This window comes from Phocoena sinus, chromosome 6, assembly GCF_008692025.1.
Source record: "Phocoena sinus isolate mPhoSin1 chromosome 6, mPhoSin1.pri, whole genome shotgun sequence".
Lineage (NCBI taxonomy): Eukaryota > Metazoa > Chordata > Mammalia > Artiodactyla > Phocoenidae > Phocoena > Phocoena sinus.
The window spans coordinates 64,857,061-64,874,743 of record NC_045768.1 but is presented as its reverse complement, the minus strand read 5'-3'; the positions used below and the strand labels follow the sequence as shown (position 1 = coordinate 64,874,743).

At 38.2% G+C, this 17,683-nt stretch overlaps 1 protein-coding gene across 11 annotated transcripts in view; it reads left to right on the top strand.

The window, feature by feature from the left end:
* FREM1 (FRAS1 related extracellular matrix 1) overlaps positions 1–17,683 on the top strand; it is a 171,341-nt gene that overhangs the window by 20,024 nt on the left and 133,634 nt on the right. For 10 of the 11 annotated variants that reach the window (XR_004350496.1, XM_032635999.1, XM_032635997.1 and 7 more), the window contains exons 3-7: positions 810–904; positions 3,646–3,947; positions 5,552–5,748; positions 10,074–10,397; positions 10,796–10,904. Coding sequence is in view for 10 of the 11 variants with exons in the window: in XM_032635999.1 (XP_032491890.1) it covers positions 810–904; positions 3,646–3,947; positions 5,552–5,748; positions 10,074–10,397; positions 10,796–10,904 (1,027 nt within the window). In the remaining variant the exon portion in view is untranslated. Of the gene's footprint in view, positions 1–809; positions 905–3,645; positions 3,948–5,551; positions 5,749–10,073; positions 10,398–10,795; positions 10,905–17,683 lie in introns of those variants that run through there. The other variant, XM_032636000.1, reaches the window with a different exon arrangement.

The window sequence follows — 17,683 nt, the reverse complement described above, 5'->3', positions numbered from 1 at the left end:
TCTACCAAGTCAGATCGGGCATAATGAGAGTCATGGTGTGAATGGAAGAGAAAACTCTTCTTTTAAAAACTATGACTCCCAGAATATAACAATTAGCAATCCTTAGTAGTTCTGAGTGAGGTGATACAGTTAATTATAATTTTGTTTGAATAGAGAAAATTGCCTTGACATTGTTATTTGTCTCATCAGTCATTTCTGCTATTACATTACTAATAAAAGCAGTCTTTTGCAAGTAAGTGAGAAATATCTGTGGGTCGTGTTTGGCTCTGATCGACCACAATAGTGTCTGTAGTAAGTGGCTTCATTTTTAAATATAAAAACACTATTCGGAAAGGAAAGCAATAAAAGGAGAAGAAAAAAATACAGAGCTAATACAGCGTGTTTGTATATGGGGTAATGCATGCCTGTTTCTACATACACAGAGGTAGACCTCTCTGACTCAGTTGCTATGGTGTTGGTAAATAACATTTTGAAAAATGGAACCATATTTTAAATGTACTATACACTGGAAAAAGATAGTTATTTAGAGATAATCACTGCTTAATTTATCTGCCTGATCTGCTTGGATTTTCATAATTTAGATATTCTCAAAGCAAAACACAGCTATATAAGCAGGATGGTCATAGGCATGGGGGTGGGTAGAGGTGGTGATGGTTAAAACACACACACACACACACACACACACACACACACACACACACACAATGCTAAGAGACCATAATTTCTTCAGGCAGTACTTTACTGCTGGAAAAATTTTAAAATGTACCAGTTTTCTCACAGATGTGTATCCATTTCTTCATGTGAACTAGGTCTTTGACTGCCATTTCCTTCCCAATGAAGTTAAGTATACTCACAACGGTTGCCCAATTCTTGATGAAGACACAGTGAAGCTTAGACTTTACAGGTAAGCAGCATAGAAGCATTGTTCATTCCTTAGCAGATAACCAATCTGTGTACTTCTTTTTCTTTGGATAGATATCATTATGATGGGAGTTACTAGATTTCATACAAGTAATTTGCAGTAGGAACTGGAGACCTGAGTGGGTGAGGCAAGAATTGTAGCAACCTTTCAGTTACTTTTATTTATATCATCTTCCTTGGGGCATTTCTGTGGCAAATTATTAGCCCTCTCCTGTTTCCCTTTAGAGTTCTTGTATGGGTATCTCTGGTCATTTAATTCCCCACTTATGATAAAAAATGGAGATTATAAACTACAAATTTTTAATGAGAATTAGGAGGAAAATATATTCCAAAAGTGAATGAAATTCTTCTTTTTGATTATCAACTGCTTATTTATTAGAATCTTCTTTTTGATTATCAACTGCTTATTATTAGAAAAATATCTTCTATTTTTCAACATATTATATTTTAAAAAGGTTCAAAAAATCAATTATAGAGTTGGACAAAGTGACCATATGACCCAGCAGTTCTACTCCTAAATATACATATATACATAAGAGAAATAAAAGATATGTTTACACAAAAATTTATACACAAATGTTCACTGCAGCATGTTTCATAAATGCCAAAAAGTTGAAACAATCTGATGCATGTGTAAACATGATGTGGTATATCCATACAATGGAATATTATTCAGCCATAAAAAGGAATGAAGTACTGATGCATGCTACAACATGGATGAACCTTGAAAACATTATGCTAAGTGAAAGAAGTCTGACACAAAAGGTCACATATTGTGTAATTTCATGTATATGATATGCCTAGAAAAGGCAAATCCATAAAGACAAAGTGGATTAGTGGTTGCCAGCTGTTGAGGAAGGGGTGAATGGGGAGTGAATGCTCATGGGTGTGGATTTTTATGGTGGGGGGGTCATAAAAATGTTCTGGAATTAGGGAGCATGATGGTTGCATAACCTTATGAATATACTAGAAACCACTGAATTATAAACTTTAAAAAGGTAAATTTTAGGGTCTGTGAATTATATCTAAATAAAAAGTTAATTTAAAATTACATAGCACAGGGAGATCAGCTTGGTGCTTTGTGACCACCTAGAGGGGTGGGGTAGGGAGGGTGGGAGGGAGACTCAAGAGGGAGGGGATATGGGGATATATGTAAACGTATAGCTGATTCACTTTGTTATACAGCAGAAACTAACACACCATTGTAAAGCAATTATACTCCAATAAAGATGTTAAAAAAATTATAAGCTCATGGTTATGGTATTGCTCACTTTATAGAAGCAACTGAGAATTCAGTGTAGGTGGAGTAGGCCTTATATAGTTTTTTACTTGGTTTTTGTTGCTTTTAAGAGTATTTGGCTAAAATACGGCAGCATGAATTTCCCTTAAGTAGTAGACTAATATGAGTTTAGAGTTTTGTAGCACAGTGAATCATCCTATAAACACTTATGATCATCTGCTATAGGTTAGGCCCATGCTAGACTTAGGAAACAAAAACATGAGGAGACATAGACTGGTTCTCATGGTCTCATGCAAAAGATGGGTCGCTAACTGTGATTCAGAATGACAAGTGCCGAAAGAGAGGGGTGCACCAAATGCTGTGCTCAGGAAATGCGATGGCACCAAAGGGTTCCTTAGGAAGCGATGCAATCAGCATACAAGGCTGTTTGATTTTCCTAAGACTTTAAAGTTAAAAAACAAATTAGCTTCAAAGAGCTTGCTGGGAAGGGCTGGAAAAGCTAATGAATTCTAGCTGTTCCTACTTCTTTCTTCCTTGAGTTTCTGAGGGATGGGGAGGGTAGAGGAGCACACATGAAGGGCAGAGTTAGAGGACCTGTCAAGTTCCCTGGTCTTGAGGATTTAGAATAGAATATTCAGAGGAGTTGGAGGCAGAAAACCAGAGAGCATGTTTATTACCCTCTTACCTTGTCTCTAGCCCTTTTGGCAAGCTACTTGACCTCCCTGTGCCTGTTTCCTTATCTGTAAAATGGGATTAATAACACTTATGATAGATTCCTGTGAAGACTGAATGATATACTCTTCATAAAGAGTTTAGTATCTGCCCGGGCCATCGTGAATGCACATCAGTTAGGAGCTGCATTATTGATACGTACCCATCACCCATTAATTTTCTCCCTTCAGTAAAGAGTGACAACCCATATCTGCTAGTCTCTGTAAGTATCCAGAAAACATAGTCATTAAGGGAATGAAAGGAATAGAGGTAATACCATCACTGAATACCCTTTATATGCCAGGCGCTGAGCAGAGCACCCCAACTAGACTGTAAATTACTATTCATGTAGTGGCATTTCTGAAGAGCAAAAAGGCCTTGATGCTTCAGAAACCCCTCACCCCCTCACTCCTGAATTAAAAGTCAATCCATAAATTATACATGCTGGATATTCTTAAGTTGCACACATGCTAGAGAAGGGACTCTGAGCTCATAGCGGTCATTAAGTACCAGTATCAATGATGGATATGAGAGAAGGTGTTAAAAGAAGGGTCATTGGAAAGGGAAGTAACAGAAAAAGGAGTTGTCACCAAGGTAAGGAGAAGAAGGGAAAAGAAGAGAGAGGTTGGGAGTAGAGTATAAAATAAAATCCACACTCTACCTGATACACTGATTGTGTGAAAGCCAATCTTTAAGCTTCCAGCCAAGTTAGTACACAATATCGGAAGTACCTGGGCACCAATAATATTGCCTTTGCTCTGTTCTGTCCACAGATTGACTGAGACAGACACCTTCACGGAAACCTTTATCCTGCGGGTCTATCTCCTGGAACCAGACTGTAACATCATCCATATGAGTGACAATGTACTGGAGGTGTCTGAATTCTATGGCCTGTCCCGAGCCATTGATAAAAACCTGCTCAGGTTTGATTATGAGAGGACGGCTAGTCTGGAGTGTACAGTCAGGCTGGACCCTGTGGGAACTCGGCTGCCAGCTCATGGCCAGCTGGTTGTGGTGGAGCCCTGGCCGGAAGAACCTCGTGGAGATCAGCCACACAGTTTTTTCCCTGAGTCTCGTATGATATGTTTTAATACTTATCTGGATGTTACTAAAGCTGACAGATCTGTAAATGGTCATCTTCTACCATGACAAAGATTTTTACTTAATATAATTTGTAGCTGGTTGAAAAATGTAAGTTAGTGGTTAAGAGTGTAGACTTTGGAATTGGAAAAACCCGGGCTTGAAAACTGCCTCTGCTATTTATTCCCTGTGTGCTTTTAGGCGAATTATTTAACCTAAGTCTCTGTAAAACAGACAAGGATAGTGGCTGTTCCATAGGATTGTATAAAGATGGGAGTGAATGAGATCACACACACACACACAAAGTGCTTAACACAGTATCTGGCTCATAGCAAGTGCTCAGTAACTGTCAGCTGTTATTATTAATAGTAGGTAGCAGGGCTTCCCTGGTGGCGCAGTGGTTGACAGTCCGCCTGCCGATGCAGGGGACACAGGTTCGTGCCCCGGTCCGGGAGGATCCCACATGCCGCGGAGCGGCTGGGCCCGTAAGTCATGGCCGCCGAGCCTGCGCGTCCGGAGTCTGTGCTCCGCAACGGGAGAGGCCACAACAGTAAGAGGCCCGCGTACCGCAAAAAAAAAAAAAAACAAAAAAAAAATAGTAGGTAGCAATGGCAGTGGTAGCAAAAGTAGCTGGTGAATTTACTAAGTATTACTAGACTTGGAGCAGGTTTGAGGTAGAGCTGGTGGGCAGCAGCCATGGTTTAAATCAGGAAAAGTTAATGGATAACGTTCTTTCTGTTATTCATTTAATTATCACATTTTGGGCACCTCCTAGATGCATAATAGTGTTCTAGGCACTGTGGGAAGAGCAAAAAATATAAGGGAAAATCATGATCACAGTAATACCTTGAATTTGGACAGAAATTTATAGCTGAAAGCATGTACAATAAGTTATCTCATTTGGTCTTCACAGCCTTCACAGGGTAGGAAGTAGGATACCCATTTTGTACATCAGGGAAATGTGCAAAAGGCCACTAGAAAAATAAGTGGCCTGTGAGTATCATATACTGTGCAGGAGTGAAAAATGCAGTTGGACAGAGACAAAAGACTATGTATTGGAGAGATGACTGTGGTTTTCAGTGGGAGACAGCAGGTTGGCTCAGGTGGTCAATGAATATTTGAAGAAAGGTTTAGTAGAAAGATTAAGTCGACCTGAAAAGGTTTTCAGGATTTGAGTGTGTGACAAGCACAAAGGGGAGTGAATTTCAGTGAGTAGAATATTCTAGCAGAGATGGCATGATGGTACCATGGAAGTGGATGCTGTAAAGGAAGACCAGAGCAGGACAGTGGAAGGCCTACAATGAGCCTATTAGTCAAAGATGGTCCAGCACCAGAAAATGCATTTTATATATTTTTTCTCTTGGTCACTTTTGGTGGTTAAGAACCTGATTGGATAATTGGTCAACTGTTCTTTTCAGTAAAGGCAATGACAGGTTTTCAAGAAAATGACAACCTACTCAGTGAATGATTGGAGGGTACATGTGAGTAGTCTTTGGGCAGTGAGAGGGAATGAGTACCCATGGGAGGGAGGATGGGTTTTTAAACTTTAGAATCATTAATGTACAAGTGACTCTCTTAATTCACTGCTGTACATTCTAGAACTGGGAACAGAACTGAAGTGTCCTGGTGGCAGATGTCCCCTGGGACTGAAGAAAATAGGAAGTCTCAAAGTGAGCTGTGAGGAGTTCTTGCTGTCGGGGCTTCGATATCAACATCTGAGTCCCCCTTCTCCGCACATTGATTACATTTCCATCCGACTGGACCTCACAGATAGCAGGAGTAAAATCATATACAAGGTAGAGTCTGTGGGGTTATGTGTCTGTGTCCCCAGCTGATCCACAGCAAGAAAGTCAGTTCCACGGGGGCGCTCGTGCTGGTTCCTGTATGGTTGTGGGTAGAACAGCTCAGCGAACTGCAGACTTGTTCTGCCAGTACGTGCTTGAAACAGTAGCTTTTGTATATAATATCAGTACATAGTTTCCCTTCTCTGGCTCTCTTGTAGCTCTATCATCACTGAAGCAGCTTAGAAAGGACGTGGGTCAGGTTACATGCTAACTTTCTTCTCCCGTTCCCTTCAGTATTCTTCAGATTCCCATTTCTGCGTTTGTAACTCCTACTCTTTGATGCTTCATTTACTCCTTTATTAGAACCTCCTTTCATCTGTTAGAGGAAATCAGAGGGTCCACCCACCCACTCTGCAAGGCCACAGGAATCTGGGAGAGAGGGGGAGCTCAGTCCTACTTTTATGGCTGTAGCAGATGATATCATTTTCACTCTTTCAGACTTCGAGTTGGAGGACCGGGTTGTCAAGGAGACAGCCCCCCAAGGGCTTCCTGCATCTTCCAATCTCTTTTACATTCTCCTGCCCTTTCTTTCCTTTGATCTCTTCCCATGGAAACGATGACAGAAAGTGAAATCAGCCTATATAAGAGATTTGACATGCTGTTCTCTTAATTCATGTATGCTGTAACTTGTTTATTTGGGAAGCTGGGGTGATTATGTACCTGCTGAAACAGCTCAGATTTTGTGCTGATTTAAGATGATCTGAGATGACATTTGTGGAAGACCTCCGTCTTTCACAGGCTGACTTCTCACTAGGATTTCTCCTAACAGACCCAGTCAAATATTGAACATTATTACCACAGGAATTAATAAAACACGGAATGATAAGGAAATGAGTAAAACAGGATTATAGAATTTTATAATTGAGATTTGGAAAAACCGTGAGGTAGTCTGGTCAAACTGATCAGGTAAATCACTTGGGGAGCTTTGAAAGAATAGATTTGAGTCTAACATTAACAGTTAAGAGCATGACTTTGGGCCCAGGTTGCCTGGGTTCAAATGTTAACTAGCTGTGTGACTTTGTACTTTATGCCTCATTTTAAAAATCTTAAAATGGGCATGGTAGTACTTCTTATTGAGAGGATTAAATGAGATAATGCTTACAAAGCACTTGGCACAAAGTTGGACACGTAATAACCTCTATACATATTTTGCTAGTGAAAAAACTGATCATCAGCCAGGTTTGGAAATAATTGGCTTAGCCCAAGCCCCTTGTTTTATAGTGGTAGCCAGAGAAATTGTGAACCTCGCGAACCTTGACTATACATGCCTGGCTGAGTCAAGACTAAACTCTACGTCTCTTAACGACTAGTATGTGTCTTCTGTTTGTTTTGAGGTCAAACTCCTTTCCCTTTTAATGCTTTTTTGTATCTGTAAAAAAAAATTAGAGCCATTTTTCTTCCTAATTGATTTTTCTTCTTTTTCCTCTGTATATTGATAAGGGGTTTTATGTTTTCAGATCAGTTTTATTAGGAGTTTCCCCTTTAAAATGACCTTCCTGTATTATTTAGAATTAACCTATTCCATAGTCAATTTGGCATGTCACAAACAGATATAAAAGTAATATGCTCAACAGCAGAGGATTTTTTTTTAAAAGCACAGAAAGAAAAATAAGAAAACAAAACTAGGGGTATTTCCACCATTTTTATATATATACACCCTTACACACACATACACAAACACACACACAGAGTGAGTGGGGAGGCTTGCACACCAGAGTTAGTTTATGGAACTGAATTTATACTATATTTGAAGTTTTGTATCTTGCTATTTTTTAATTTTTATGCTGGTATAGTCCTTCCTCATCAAGTGACTAAATGACTGTTCACCCGTAATTTCTTATAGATTTAAAAACATTTTCCTGTTTATATTTGCCTTTTTATTCTGCCTGAAATGAATTTTATCATATTGTGAAACACAGAACAGTTTTTTCCAAGTAGCCAAAATTTTCAACACTATTTGTTGAATAATGGACATGTTTTTAGATGAGTCTTCTGTTGTATAGAAAGATATTATGTGTCTATTTCAAGGCTAGCTCTTTTGTTCCTTAGATTTGCCTACCTATTCTTGTGCCAGTACCATATTATTCTAAATATAAAAGGTCTATATAATAGACTTTAAAATTTTATAGGCAAGTCCTTCCTCATAGCCATGAGTCCTTCCTCTTCAAAATTTTCTTATCCATTCTCACCTATTCTTATTTCTAGGCAAGTAATTAAATATTTATGTTAGTTTTTTTAAAAAGCCCCTAAATATTTTTTATCAGGATTGGATTAAAACTATAAATTATTTTGGGAAGAATTGGAATATTGGAACATTTCCATATTGAGTTGTCTCATCCAGACAAAAGTTATCTAACTTCATCGAGACAAATGATATTTGATATGTTTCTGTAAAGTTTGTAGTTTTCTTCATGTCAGTTGTGCACACTTAAGTCCAGTCCTAGACAATTTGTTTTTGTAAAATTATTATGACTAGTCTTCTTTTCCTCCACTATTTCTTCTCATTGGTTACCGATGATAGATAGGAGAGCTATTTCTTAGACTAATCTTCTTTTGTCTGGCTTCTTTCTTGAATTCAAGTATTCTAAAATTTTTTCAATTCTTTGGGCATTTAAAGACCATAATTACATCTTTCACTAATGATGATAATTTTTTCCTTTCTTTTTCAATAATTATTCCTCTTTTTTCTACTCTTTTCTCCACTGGTTTGGCCAGAATAGTATTAAATATAGTGATGCTTATAAGAATCTTTGTCTTGTACATTTTATCACTGTCAACTGCCCACACTGTCCTTTTTAATATTTCTTGCCTTGAATTCATCTCTCTTTGAAATTCTTAAGGTTACAACTGCAAACTTTACATGATAAGTTAGGATCATCCTTTTACTTTTAATCTTTGTATATAATTTTAAGTGCCTTTCTGGTAAGGCAGATATAATTGGATATTTAAATTTCAGAATATTTGTCTTGAACAAGAGAATATAGGCTATATTTCTGTAATAATGGATATCTGTGGGTTTTTTCCTATCATCTTGTTTTCTGCTTTCTTGCTAGTTAAAAGAAATTATCTTGCACTCTAGTTTATATTTTCTCAGACTTTATCTTTACTTATTTGAAAAATCTTTATCCCACTTTAAAATTTATTTCTAAATTTAAAAAATTCTTTAACCTATATTTTTAACATTTAAAGTAAAAAATGAAGTCTTTTGCCTCCTTCCTATATATTATGAGGATTGATCCTATTTATCCTTTCTCACTGCAATTACTCACCGGCAGACTTGGTTAATATAATCTGCAACTTTAGTTCCAGTTTATCATTTTTATACCTTATGATTGCTTGCATCATCTTTTATTTCAAGTACACTCTTTTGACATTTGTATCCATTTTGTTAGTATGTTTCAGATAACATTTATTTAGGCTTAACTCTAGGTTTAATAGGTCTTATTGTTCGGCACCAGTCCTTTCATACTGTAATTTCCCCATTCTTGTTTAAATTGTAAATCTTCAAATGTTTTTCAATGGCTCGTGAAGACTAAGTAGTGTAAACTCTGTGCTGTCTCAGCATCACTCCTTTGTCTTTATAAATCATGCAGTGAGAAGGGGGTGGGGTTGTCTTCTTCTGTTTTTCTCTTTCTTTGAGCCTTGCTGACTAGTTTCTGAATTTCCAGGCTGGGGGGTGGGTGGTTTGGAGAAGTTTGGAGAGAGAGGTCTTATTGGATCAGGCACTGATGGAATATGACTTCATGCTCTCTGAGTCTGGCAGATGTTTCAAGCTGCTTCTTAGTCTCTGGGCAATTTCATGGTTCCTCTGGAGATCCCCCACTGCGAAGGCCTCTCATCTTGGGAGAGTATATTTCTAGCCTTATTGGTCAATTGCAGTTCCTCCTGACACTCCTAGGATATGATTTCCACTTCCAGGTTCTTTCTGCTCAGATTCTTCGATTTCTCACAGAGGCACCCTAAAGGTCAGGGTCCAGGATGACCCTAGACCAACCCTCTGTCCCATTTGCTCCACAAGAGAGCACTCGTATATTCCTTCCTGCCGCAAACAGGGACTAGAGACTGATCCCAGCACAGATACCATTATTCTTCTGCCTCTGGCCACTGAGATTCCTAAGGTATGAGCCCAGCATTAGTTCTCTGTGTGCTCCACCAGTAAAAGACACATATTTAGGCTGGCGTGAAGGAAATTTGTGTTAAATATCATACTATTCACCCTGATTTTATAACATCATTTATATTGTTTCCCCCTTCATCTTTTCTTTCTCCTTCAAAAGTCAGAGAGTGTGTGGTTACCCGTCTATATCAGAGCTGGCATCCCTAATCAGATTCCGAGGGCTGCATTCATGGCCATGTTTATTCTGGAAGTGGATCAGTTCATCCTGACCTCTTTGACTACATCAGTTCTGGACTGTGAAGAGGATGAGACCCCCAAACCCTTGCTGGTGTTCAACATTACTAAAGCCCCGCTCCAAGGCTATGTGACTCACCTGTGGGATCACACCAGACCGGTGTCCTCCTTCAGCTGGAAAGACCTAAGTGACATGCAAATTGCCTATCAGCCACCAAACAGCAGCCATTCTGAGAGGAGACATTATGAGGTAAGAAGGAAGAGAGACAAAGCTGCTAGCCTATTTGGTATTCATAGAGTCATTGAAGAGGCTCCGCCAGTGGAGAACCACTGCTTTGAGAGAGGCTCTAGTAGTCTGATGCTGGACTGACATAGTCTTCTGAGCAAATGCAGGGAAACATGTCTAGCATATTTGCTTATTGTGGGTTAAGAACTTCTTTCACAGAGAGGAAAAGTTAAAAACATTGATAAACTAAGGAACAAGACCTACAGCCTGAAAAAGTGAGATTAGGTTGTCAAAAATGAGATCAGGCAACAGCAGAAACCTGAATCAGTTTTGCCTCCATCCGTGGTGTATAGCCCAGAAATAATGGTATTTTATATTATAAATGGTCAATGTGTGGTTCATATGCAATTGTTTGTTTACAGGTGGAGTTGGAAGTATATGACTTCTTCTTTGAAAGGAGTGCACCTATTACTGTCCACATCTCCATCAGAACAGCAGACACAAATGCCCCGAGAGTGTCCTGGAACACAGGTAGAGTGCAATATAGGAGTCAAGCAACATAGCCTTGAAGGGAAGGCAAGAAAGTATATGGGTCAGGAAAAAAAGGTAGCTTTATTCCCATTTTACACATGAGGCAACTGAAATCAGACAGGTTAAGGGTATCAGATAGTTATTTTTTTGGTTTTGTTTTTGCTGTCAGGGTGAGAAATTTAAATCCAGGATTCTTGTGTCCTGAAACTGAGTTCTTTCCTTTAGAGGAGATAAGCCAAAGATCCCTTTCCACTGATTGAGGCAAAAAAGTGACGATTTGTGATATTGAGCATAGCTGGACTGGGAGAGAAAAGGTCTCCAACTCAAAATTGTTCAGAAGCATCGAAGGAAGGCGTAGACTGTAATCCATTGTCTTATTGTTAAGTTGGGTTGCATGGAAATGAAAATGCATAAATAAGAGTTTAAATTGCTTCGTTTTATTTTTTTAAATTGTGTAACTGACTTACAATTTTATATTAGTTTCAGGTGTACAGCATAGTGATTCAATATTTTTATATATTATACTCCATTTAAAGTTATTATAAAGTATTGGCTGTATTCCCTAGGCTGTACAATATATTCTTGTACCTTATTTATTTTACACATAGTAGTTTGTACCTCTTAATCCCCTCTCCCTATCTTGCCCCTCCCTGCTTCCCTTTCCCCACTGGTAACCCGTAGTTCTATATATCTGTGAGTCTGTTTCTGTTTCTTCATATTCATTTATTTTTTAGACTCCACATATAAGTGATAACATTGAGTATTTGTCTCCCTGTGACTTATTTCACTAAGCACAATATGCTCTAAGTCCATCCACTTGTGGCAAATGTCAGAATCTCATTCTTTATTATGGCTGAGTAATATTCCATTGTATACATAAACCACATCTTCTTTACCCATTCATCTGTTAATGGACACTTGGGTTGCTTTCATATAGTGGCTATTGTAAATAATGTTGCTATGAACATTGGGGCACATGTATCTTTTCCAATTAGCATTTTTGTTTTATTCAGGTATACCCAAGTAGTGTGTTTGCTGGGTCACATGGCAGTTTTATTTTTTAGTGTTTTGAGAAACCTCCATACTGTTTTCCTCGGTGGCCACACCAATTTACATTCCCACAGAGTGTTCTCTTTTCGCCACATCCTTGCCAACATTTGTTATTTGCATTGTTTTTGAATGATAGTCATTCTGACAGGTGTGAAGTGATATATCATTGGGGTTTTGATATGCATTTCTCTGATGACTAGCAATGTTGAGCATCTTTTCATGTGCCTGATTGCCATCTGTATGTCTTCTTGGGAAAAATGTTAATTCAGGTCTTCTGACCATTTTTTTTTTAACATCTTTATTGGAATATAATTGCTTTACAGTACTGTGTTAGTTTCAGCTTTATAACAAAGTGAATCAGTTATACATATGCATATATCCCCATATCTCTTCCCTCTTGCATCTCCCTCCCTCCCAATCCCACTCCTCTAGGTGGTCACAAAGCAGCGAGCTGATTTCCCTGTGCTATGTGGCTGCTTCCCACTAGCTATCTATTTTACATTTGGTAGTGTACATATGTCCATGCCACTCTCTCACTTTCTCCCAGCTTACCCTTCCCCCACCCCATATCCTCAAGTCCATTCTCTAGTAGGTCTGCCTCTTTATTCCTGTCTTGCCCCTAGGTTCTTCATGCTTTTTTTTTTTTTAGATTCAATATATATGTGTTAGCATATGGTATTTGTTTTTCTCTTTCTGACTTACTTCACTCTGTACGATGGCTGAGTAATATTCCATTGTATATATGTGCCACATATTCTTTATCCATTCATCTGTGGATGGACACATAGGTTGCTTCCATGTCCTGGCTATTGTAAATAGAGCTGCAGTGAACATTGTGGTACATGACTCTTTTTGAATTATGGTTTTCTCAGGGTATATGCCCAGTAGTGGGATTGCTGGGTCGTATGGTAGTTCTGTTTTTAGTTTTTTAAGGAACCTCCATACTGTTGTCCATAGTGGCTGTATCAATTTACATTCCCACCAAGAGTGCAGGAGGGTTCCCTTTTCTCCACACCCTCTCCACCATTTATTGTTTGTAGATTTTTGGATGATGGCCATTCTGACTGGTGTGAGATGATATCTCATTGTAGTTTTGATTTGCATTTCTCTAATGATTAATGATGTTGAGCATTCTTTCCTGTGTTTGTTGGCAATCTGTATATCTTCCTTGGAAAAATGTCTATTTAGGTCTTCTGCCCATTTTTGGATTGGGTTGTTTGTTTTTGTGATATTGAGGTGCATGAGCTGCTTGTAAATTTTGGAGATTAATCCTTTGTCAGTTGCTTCATTGGCAAATATTTTCTCCCATTCTGAGGACTGTCTTTTCATCTTTTTTATGGTTTCCTTTGCTGTGGAAAGGTTTTAAGTTTCATTAGGTCCCATTTGTTTATTTTTGTTTTTATTTCCATTTCTCTAGGAGGTGGGTCAAAAAGGATCTTGCTGTGATTTATGTCATAGAGTGTTCTGCCTATGTTTTCCTCTAAGAGTTTCATATTGTCTGGCCTTACATTTAGGTCTTTAATCCATTTTGAGCTTATTTTTGTGTATGGTGTTAGCGAGTGTTCATTCTTTTACATGTAGCTGTCCAGTTTTCCCAGCACCACTTATTGAAGAGGCTGTCTTTTCTCCACTGTATATTCTTGCCTCTTTTATCAAAGACAAGGTGACCATATGTACGTGGATTTACCTCTGGGCTTTCTATCCTGTTCCATTGATGTATATTTCTGTTTTTGTGCCAGTACCATACTGTCTTGATTAGGGTAGGTTTGTAGTATAGTCTGAAGTCAGGAAGACTGATTCCTCCAGCTCTGTTTTTCTTTCTCAAGATTGCTTTGGCTATTCGGGGTCTTTTTTGTTTCCATACAAATTGTGAAATTTTTTGTTCTAGTTCTGTGAAAAATGCCAGTGGTAGTTTGATAGGGATTGCATTGCATCTGTAGATTGCTTTGGGTAATACAGTCATTTTCACAATGTTGATTCTTCCAATCTAAGAACATGGTATATCTCTCCATCTGCTGGTATCATGTTTAATTTCTTTCATCAGTGTCTTATACTTTTCTGCATACAGGTCTGTTGTCTCCTTAGGTAGGTTCATTCCTAGATATTTTATTCTTTTTGTTGCAATGGTAAATGGGAGTATTTTCTTAATTTCACTTTCAGATTTTTCATCATTAGTGTATAAGAATGCAAGAGATTTCTGTGCATTGATTTTGTATCCTGCTACTTTACCAAATTCATTGATTAGCATTAGTAGTTTTCTGGTAGCATCTTTATGATTCTCTATGTATAGTATCACGTCATCTGCAGTGAGAGCTTAACTTCTTCTTTTCCGATTTGGATTCCTTTTTCTTCTCTGATTGCTGTGGCTAAGACTTCCAAAACTATGTTGAATAAGAGTGGTGAGAGTGGGCAACCTTGTCTTGTTCCTGATCTTAGTGGAAATGATTTCAGTTTTTCACCATTGAGGATGATGTTGCCTGTGGGTTTGTCATATATGGCCTTTATTATGTTGAGGTAAGTTCCCTCTATTCCTAGTTTCTGCAGGGTTTTTACCATAAATGGGTGTTGAATTTTGTCGAAAGCTTTCTCTGCATCTATTGAGATGATAAGATGGTTTTTCTCTGTCAATTTGCTAGTATGGTGTATCACATTGATTGATAGGGGTATATTTAAGAATCCTTGCATTCCTGGGGTAAACCCCAGTTGATCATCGTGTATGATCCTTTTAATGTGCTATTGGATTCTATTTGTTAGTATTTTGTTGAGGATTTTTGCATCTATGTTCATCAGTGATATTGGCCTGTAGTTTTCTTTCTTTGTGACATCTTTGTCTGGTTTTGGTATCAGGGTGATGGTGGCCTCGTAGAATGAGTTTGGGAGTGTTCCTCCCTCTGCTATATTTTGGAAGAGTTTGAGAAGGATAGGTGTTAGCTCTTCTTTAAATATTTGATAGAATTCGCCTTTGAAGCCATCTGGTCCTGGGCTTTGTTTGTTGGAAGATTTTTAATCACAGTTTCAATTTCAGCACTTGTGATTGGTCTGTTTATATTTTCTGTTTCTTCCTGGTTCAGTCTCTGAAGGTTGTACACGTCTAAGAATTTGTCCATTTCTTCCAGGTTGTCCATTTTATTGGCATATAGTTGCTTGGAGTAATCTCTCATGATCCTTTGTATTTCTGCAGTGTCAGTTGTTACTTCTCCTTTTTCATTTCTAATTTGTTGATTTTGAGTCTTCTCCCTTTTTTTCTTGATGAGTCTGGCTAACGGGTTATCAATATTGTTTACCTTCTCAAAGAACCTGCTTTTAGTTTTATTGATCTTTGCTCTCGATTACTTCATTTCTTTTTCATTTATTTCTGATCTGATCTTTATGATTTCTTTCCTTCTGCTAACTTTGGGGTGTTTTGTTCTTCTTTCTCTAGTTGGTATAAGTGTAAGTTTAGATTGTTTATTTGAGATGTCTCTTGTTTCTTAAAGTAGGATTGTATTGCTATAATCTTCCCTGTTAGAACTAGTTTTGCTGCATCCCATAGGTTTTGTTTCATCGTGTTTTCATTGTCATTAGTTTCTAGGTGTTTTTTGATTTCCTCTTTGATTTCTTCAGTGATGTCTTTGTTATTAAGCAGTGTATTGTTTAGCCTCCATGTGTTTGTATTTTTTACAGATTTTTTCCTATAATTGATATCTAGTCTCATTTCAGTTTTCTTAAATTTACCAAGGCTTGATTTGTGACCCAAGATATGATCTATCCTGGGGAGTGTTCCATGAGCACTTGAGAAGAAAGTGTATTCTGTTGTTTTGGAATGGAATGTCCTGTAAATATCAACTAAGTCCATCTTGTTTAATGTATCATTTAAAGCTTGTGTTTCCTTGTTAATTTTCATTTTGGATGATCAATCCATTGCTGAAAGTGGGCAGTTAAAATACCCTACTATGATTGTGTTACTGTCCATTTCCCCTTTTTTAGCTGTATTTGCCTTATGTATTGAGGTGCTCCTGTGTTGGGTGCATCAATATTTACAATTGTTATTTCTTCTTCTTGGATTGATCCCTTGATCATTATGTAGTGTCCTTCTTTACTTCTTGTAATAGTCGTTGTTTTAAAGTCTATTTTGTCTGATATGAGAATTGCTACTCCAGCTTTTGATTTCCATTTGCATGGAATATCATTTTCCATCCCCTTACTTTCAGTCTGTATGTGTCCCTAGGTCTGAAGTGGGTGTTTTCTAGATAGCATATATATGGGTCTCGTTTGTGTATCCATTCAGCCAGTCAGTGTCTTTAGTTGGAGCATTTAATCCATTTACATTTAAGGTAATTATCGATATGTATGTTCCTATTACAATTTTCTTAATTGTTTGGGTTTGGTATTGTAGGTCTTTTCCTTCTCTTGTGTTTCCTGCCTAGAGAGGTTCCTTTAGCATTTGTTGTAAAGCTGGTTTGGTGGTGCTGAATTCTCTTAGCCTTTGCTTGTCTGTAAAGAGATCCTTGTTGGGTAGAGTAATCTTGGTTTTAGGTTTTTCCCCTTCATCACTTTAAATATGTCCTGCCACTCCCTTCTGGCTTGCAGAATTTCTGCTGAAAGATCAGCTGTTAACGTTATGGGGATTCCCTTGTGTGTTATTTGTTGTTTTTCCCTTGCTGCTTTTAATATTTTTTCTTTGTATTTAATTTTTGATAGTTTGATTTGTATAAGTCTTGGTGTGTTTCTCTTTGGATTTATCATGTATGGGACTCTCCGTGCTTCCTGGACTTGACTATTTCCTTTCCCATATTAGGGAAGTTTTCAACTATAATCTCTTCAAATATTTTCTCAGTCCCTTTCTTTTTCTCTTCTTCTCTGGGACCCCTATAATTCGAATGTTGGTGTGTTTAATGTTGTTGCAGAGGTCTCTTGAGACTGTCCTCAATTCTTTCCATTCTTTTTTCTTTATTCTGCTCTGCAGTAGTTATTTCCACTATTTTATCTTCCAGGTCACGTATCCGTTCTTCCGCCTCAGTTATTCTGCTATTGATCCCTTCTAGAGAATTTTTAATTTCATTTATTGTGTTGTTCATCACCGTTTGTTTGCTCTTTAGTTCTTCTAGGTCCTTGTTAAACGTTTCTTGTATTTTCTCCATTCTATTTCCACGAATTTGGATATCTTTACTATCATTATGATGAATTCTTTTTCAGGTAGACTGCCTATTTCCTCTTCATTTGTTTGGTCTGGTGGGTTTTTACCTTGCTCCTTCATCTGCTGTGTGTTTCTCTGTCTTCTCATTTTGCTTAACTTACTGTGTTTGGGGTCTCCTTTTTGCAGGCTGCAGGTTCGTAGTTCCCGTTGTTTTTGGTGTCTGCCCACAGTAGCTAATGTTGGTTTAGTGGGTTGTGTAGGCTTCCTGGTGGAGGGGACTAGTGCCTGTGTTCTGGTGGATGAGGCTGGATCTTGTGTTTCTGGTGGGCAGGTCCTCATCTGGTGGTTTGTTTTGGGGTGTCTGTGGCCTTTTTATGATTTTAGGCAGCCTCTCTGCTAATGGGGTGTTTTGTGTTCCTGTCTTGCTAGTTGTTGGGCATAGGGTGTCCAGCACTGTAGGTTGCTGGTCGTTGAGTGGAGCTGGGTCTTTGCGTTGAGATGGAGATCTCTGGGAGATTCTCGCCGTTTGATATTATGTGGAGCTGGGAGGTCTCTTGTGGACCAATATCCTGAACTTGGCTCTCCCTTCTCTGAGGCACAGCCCTGAAGCCTG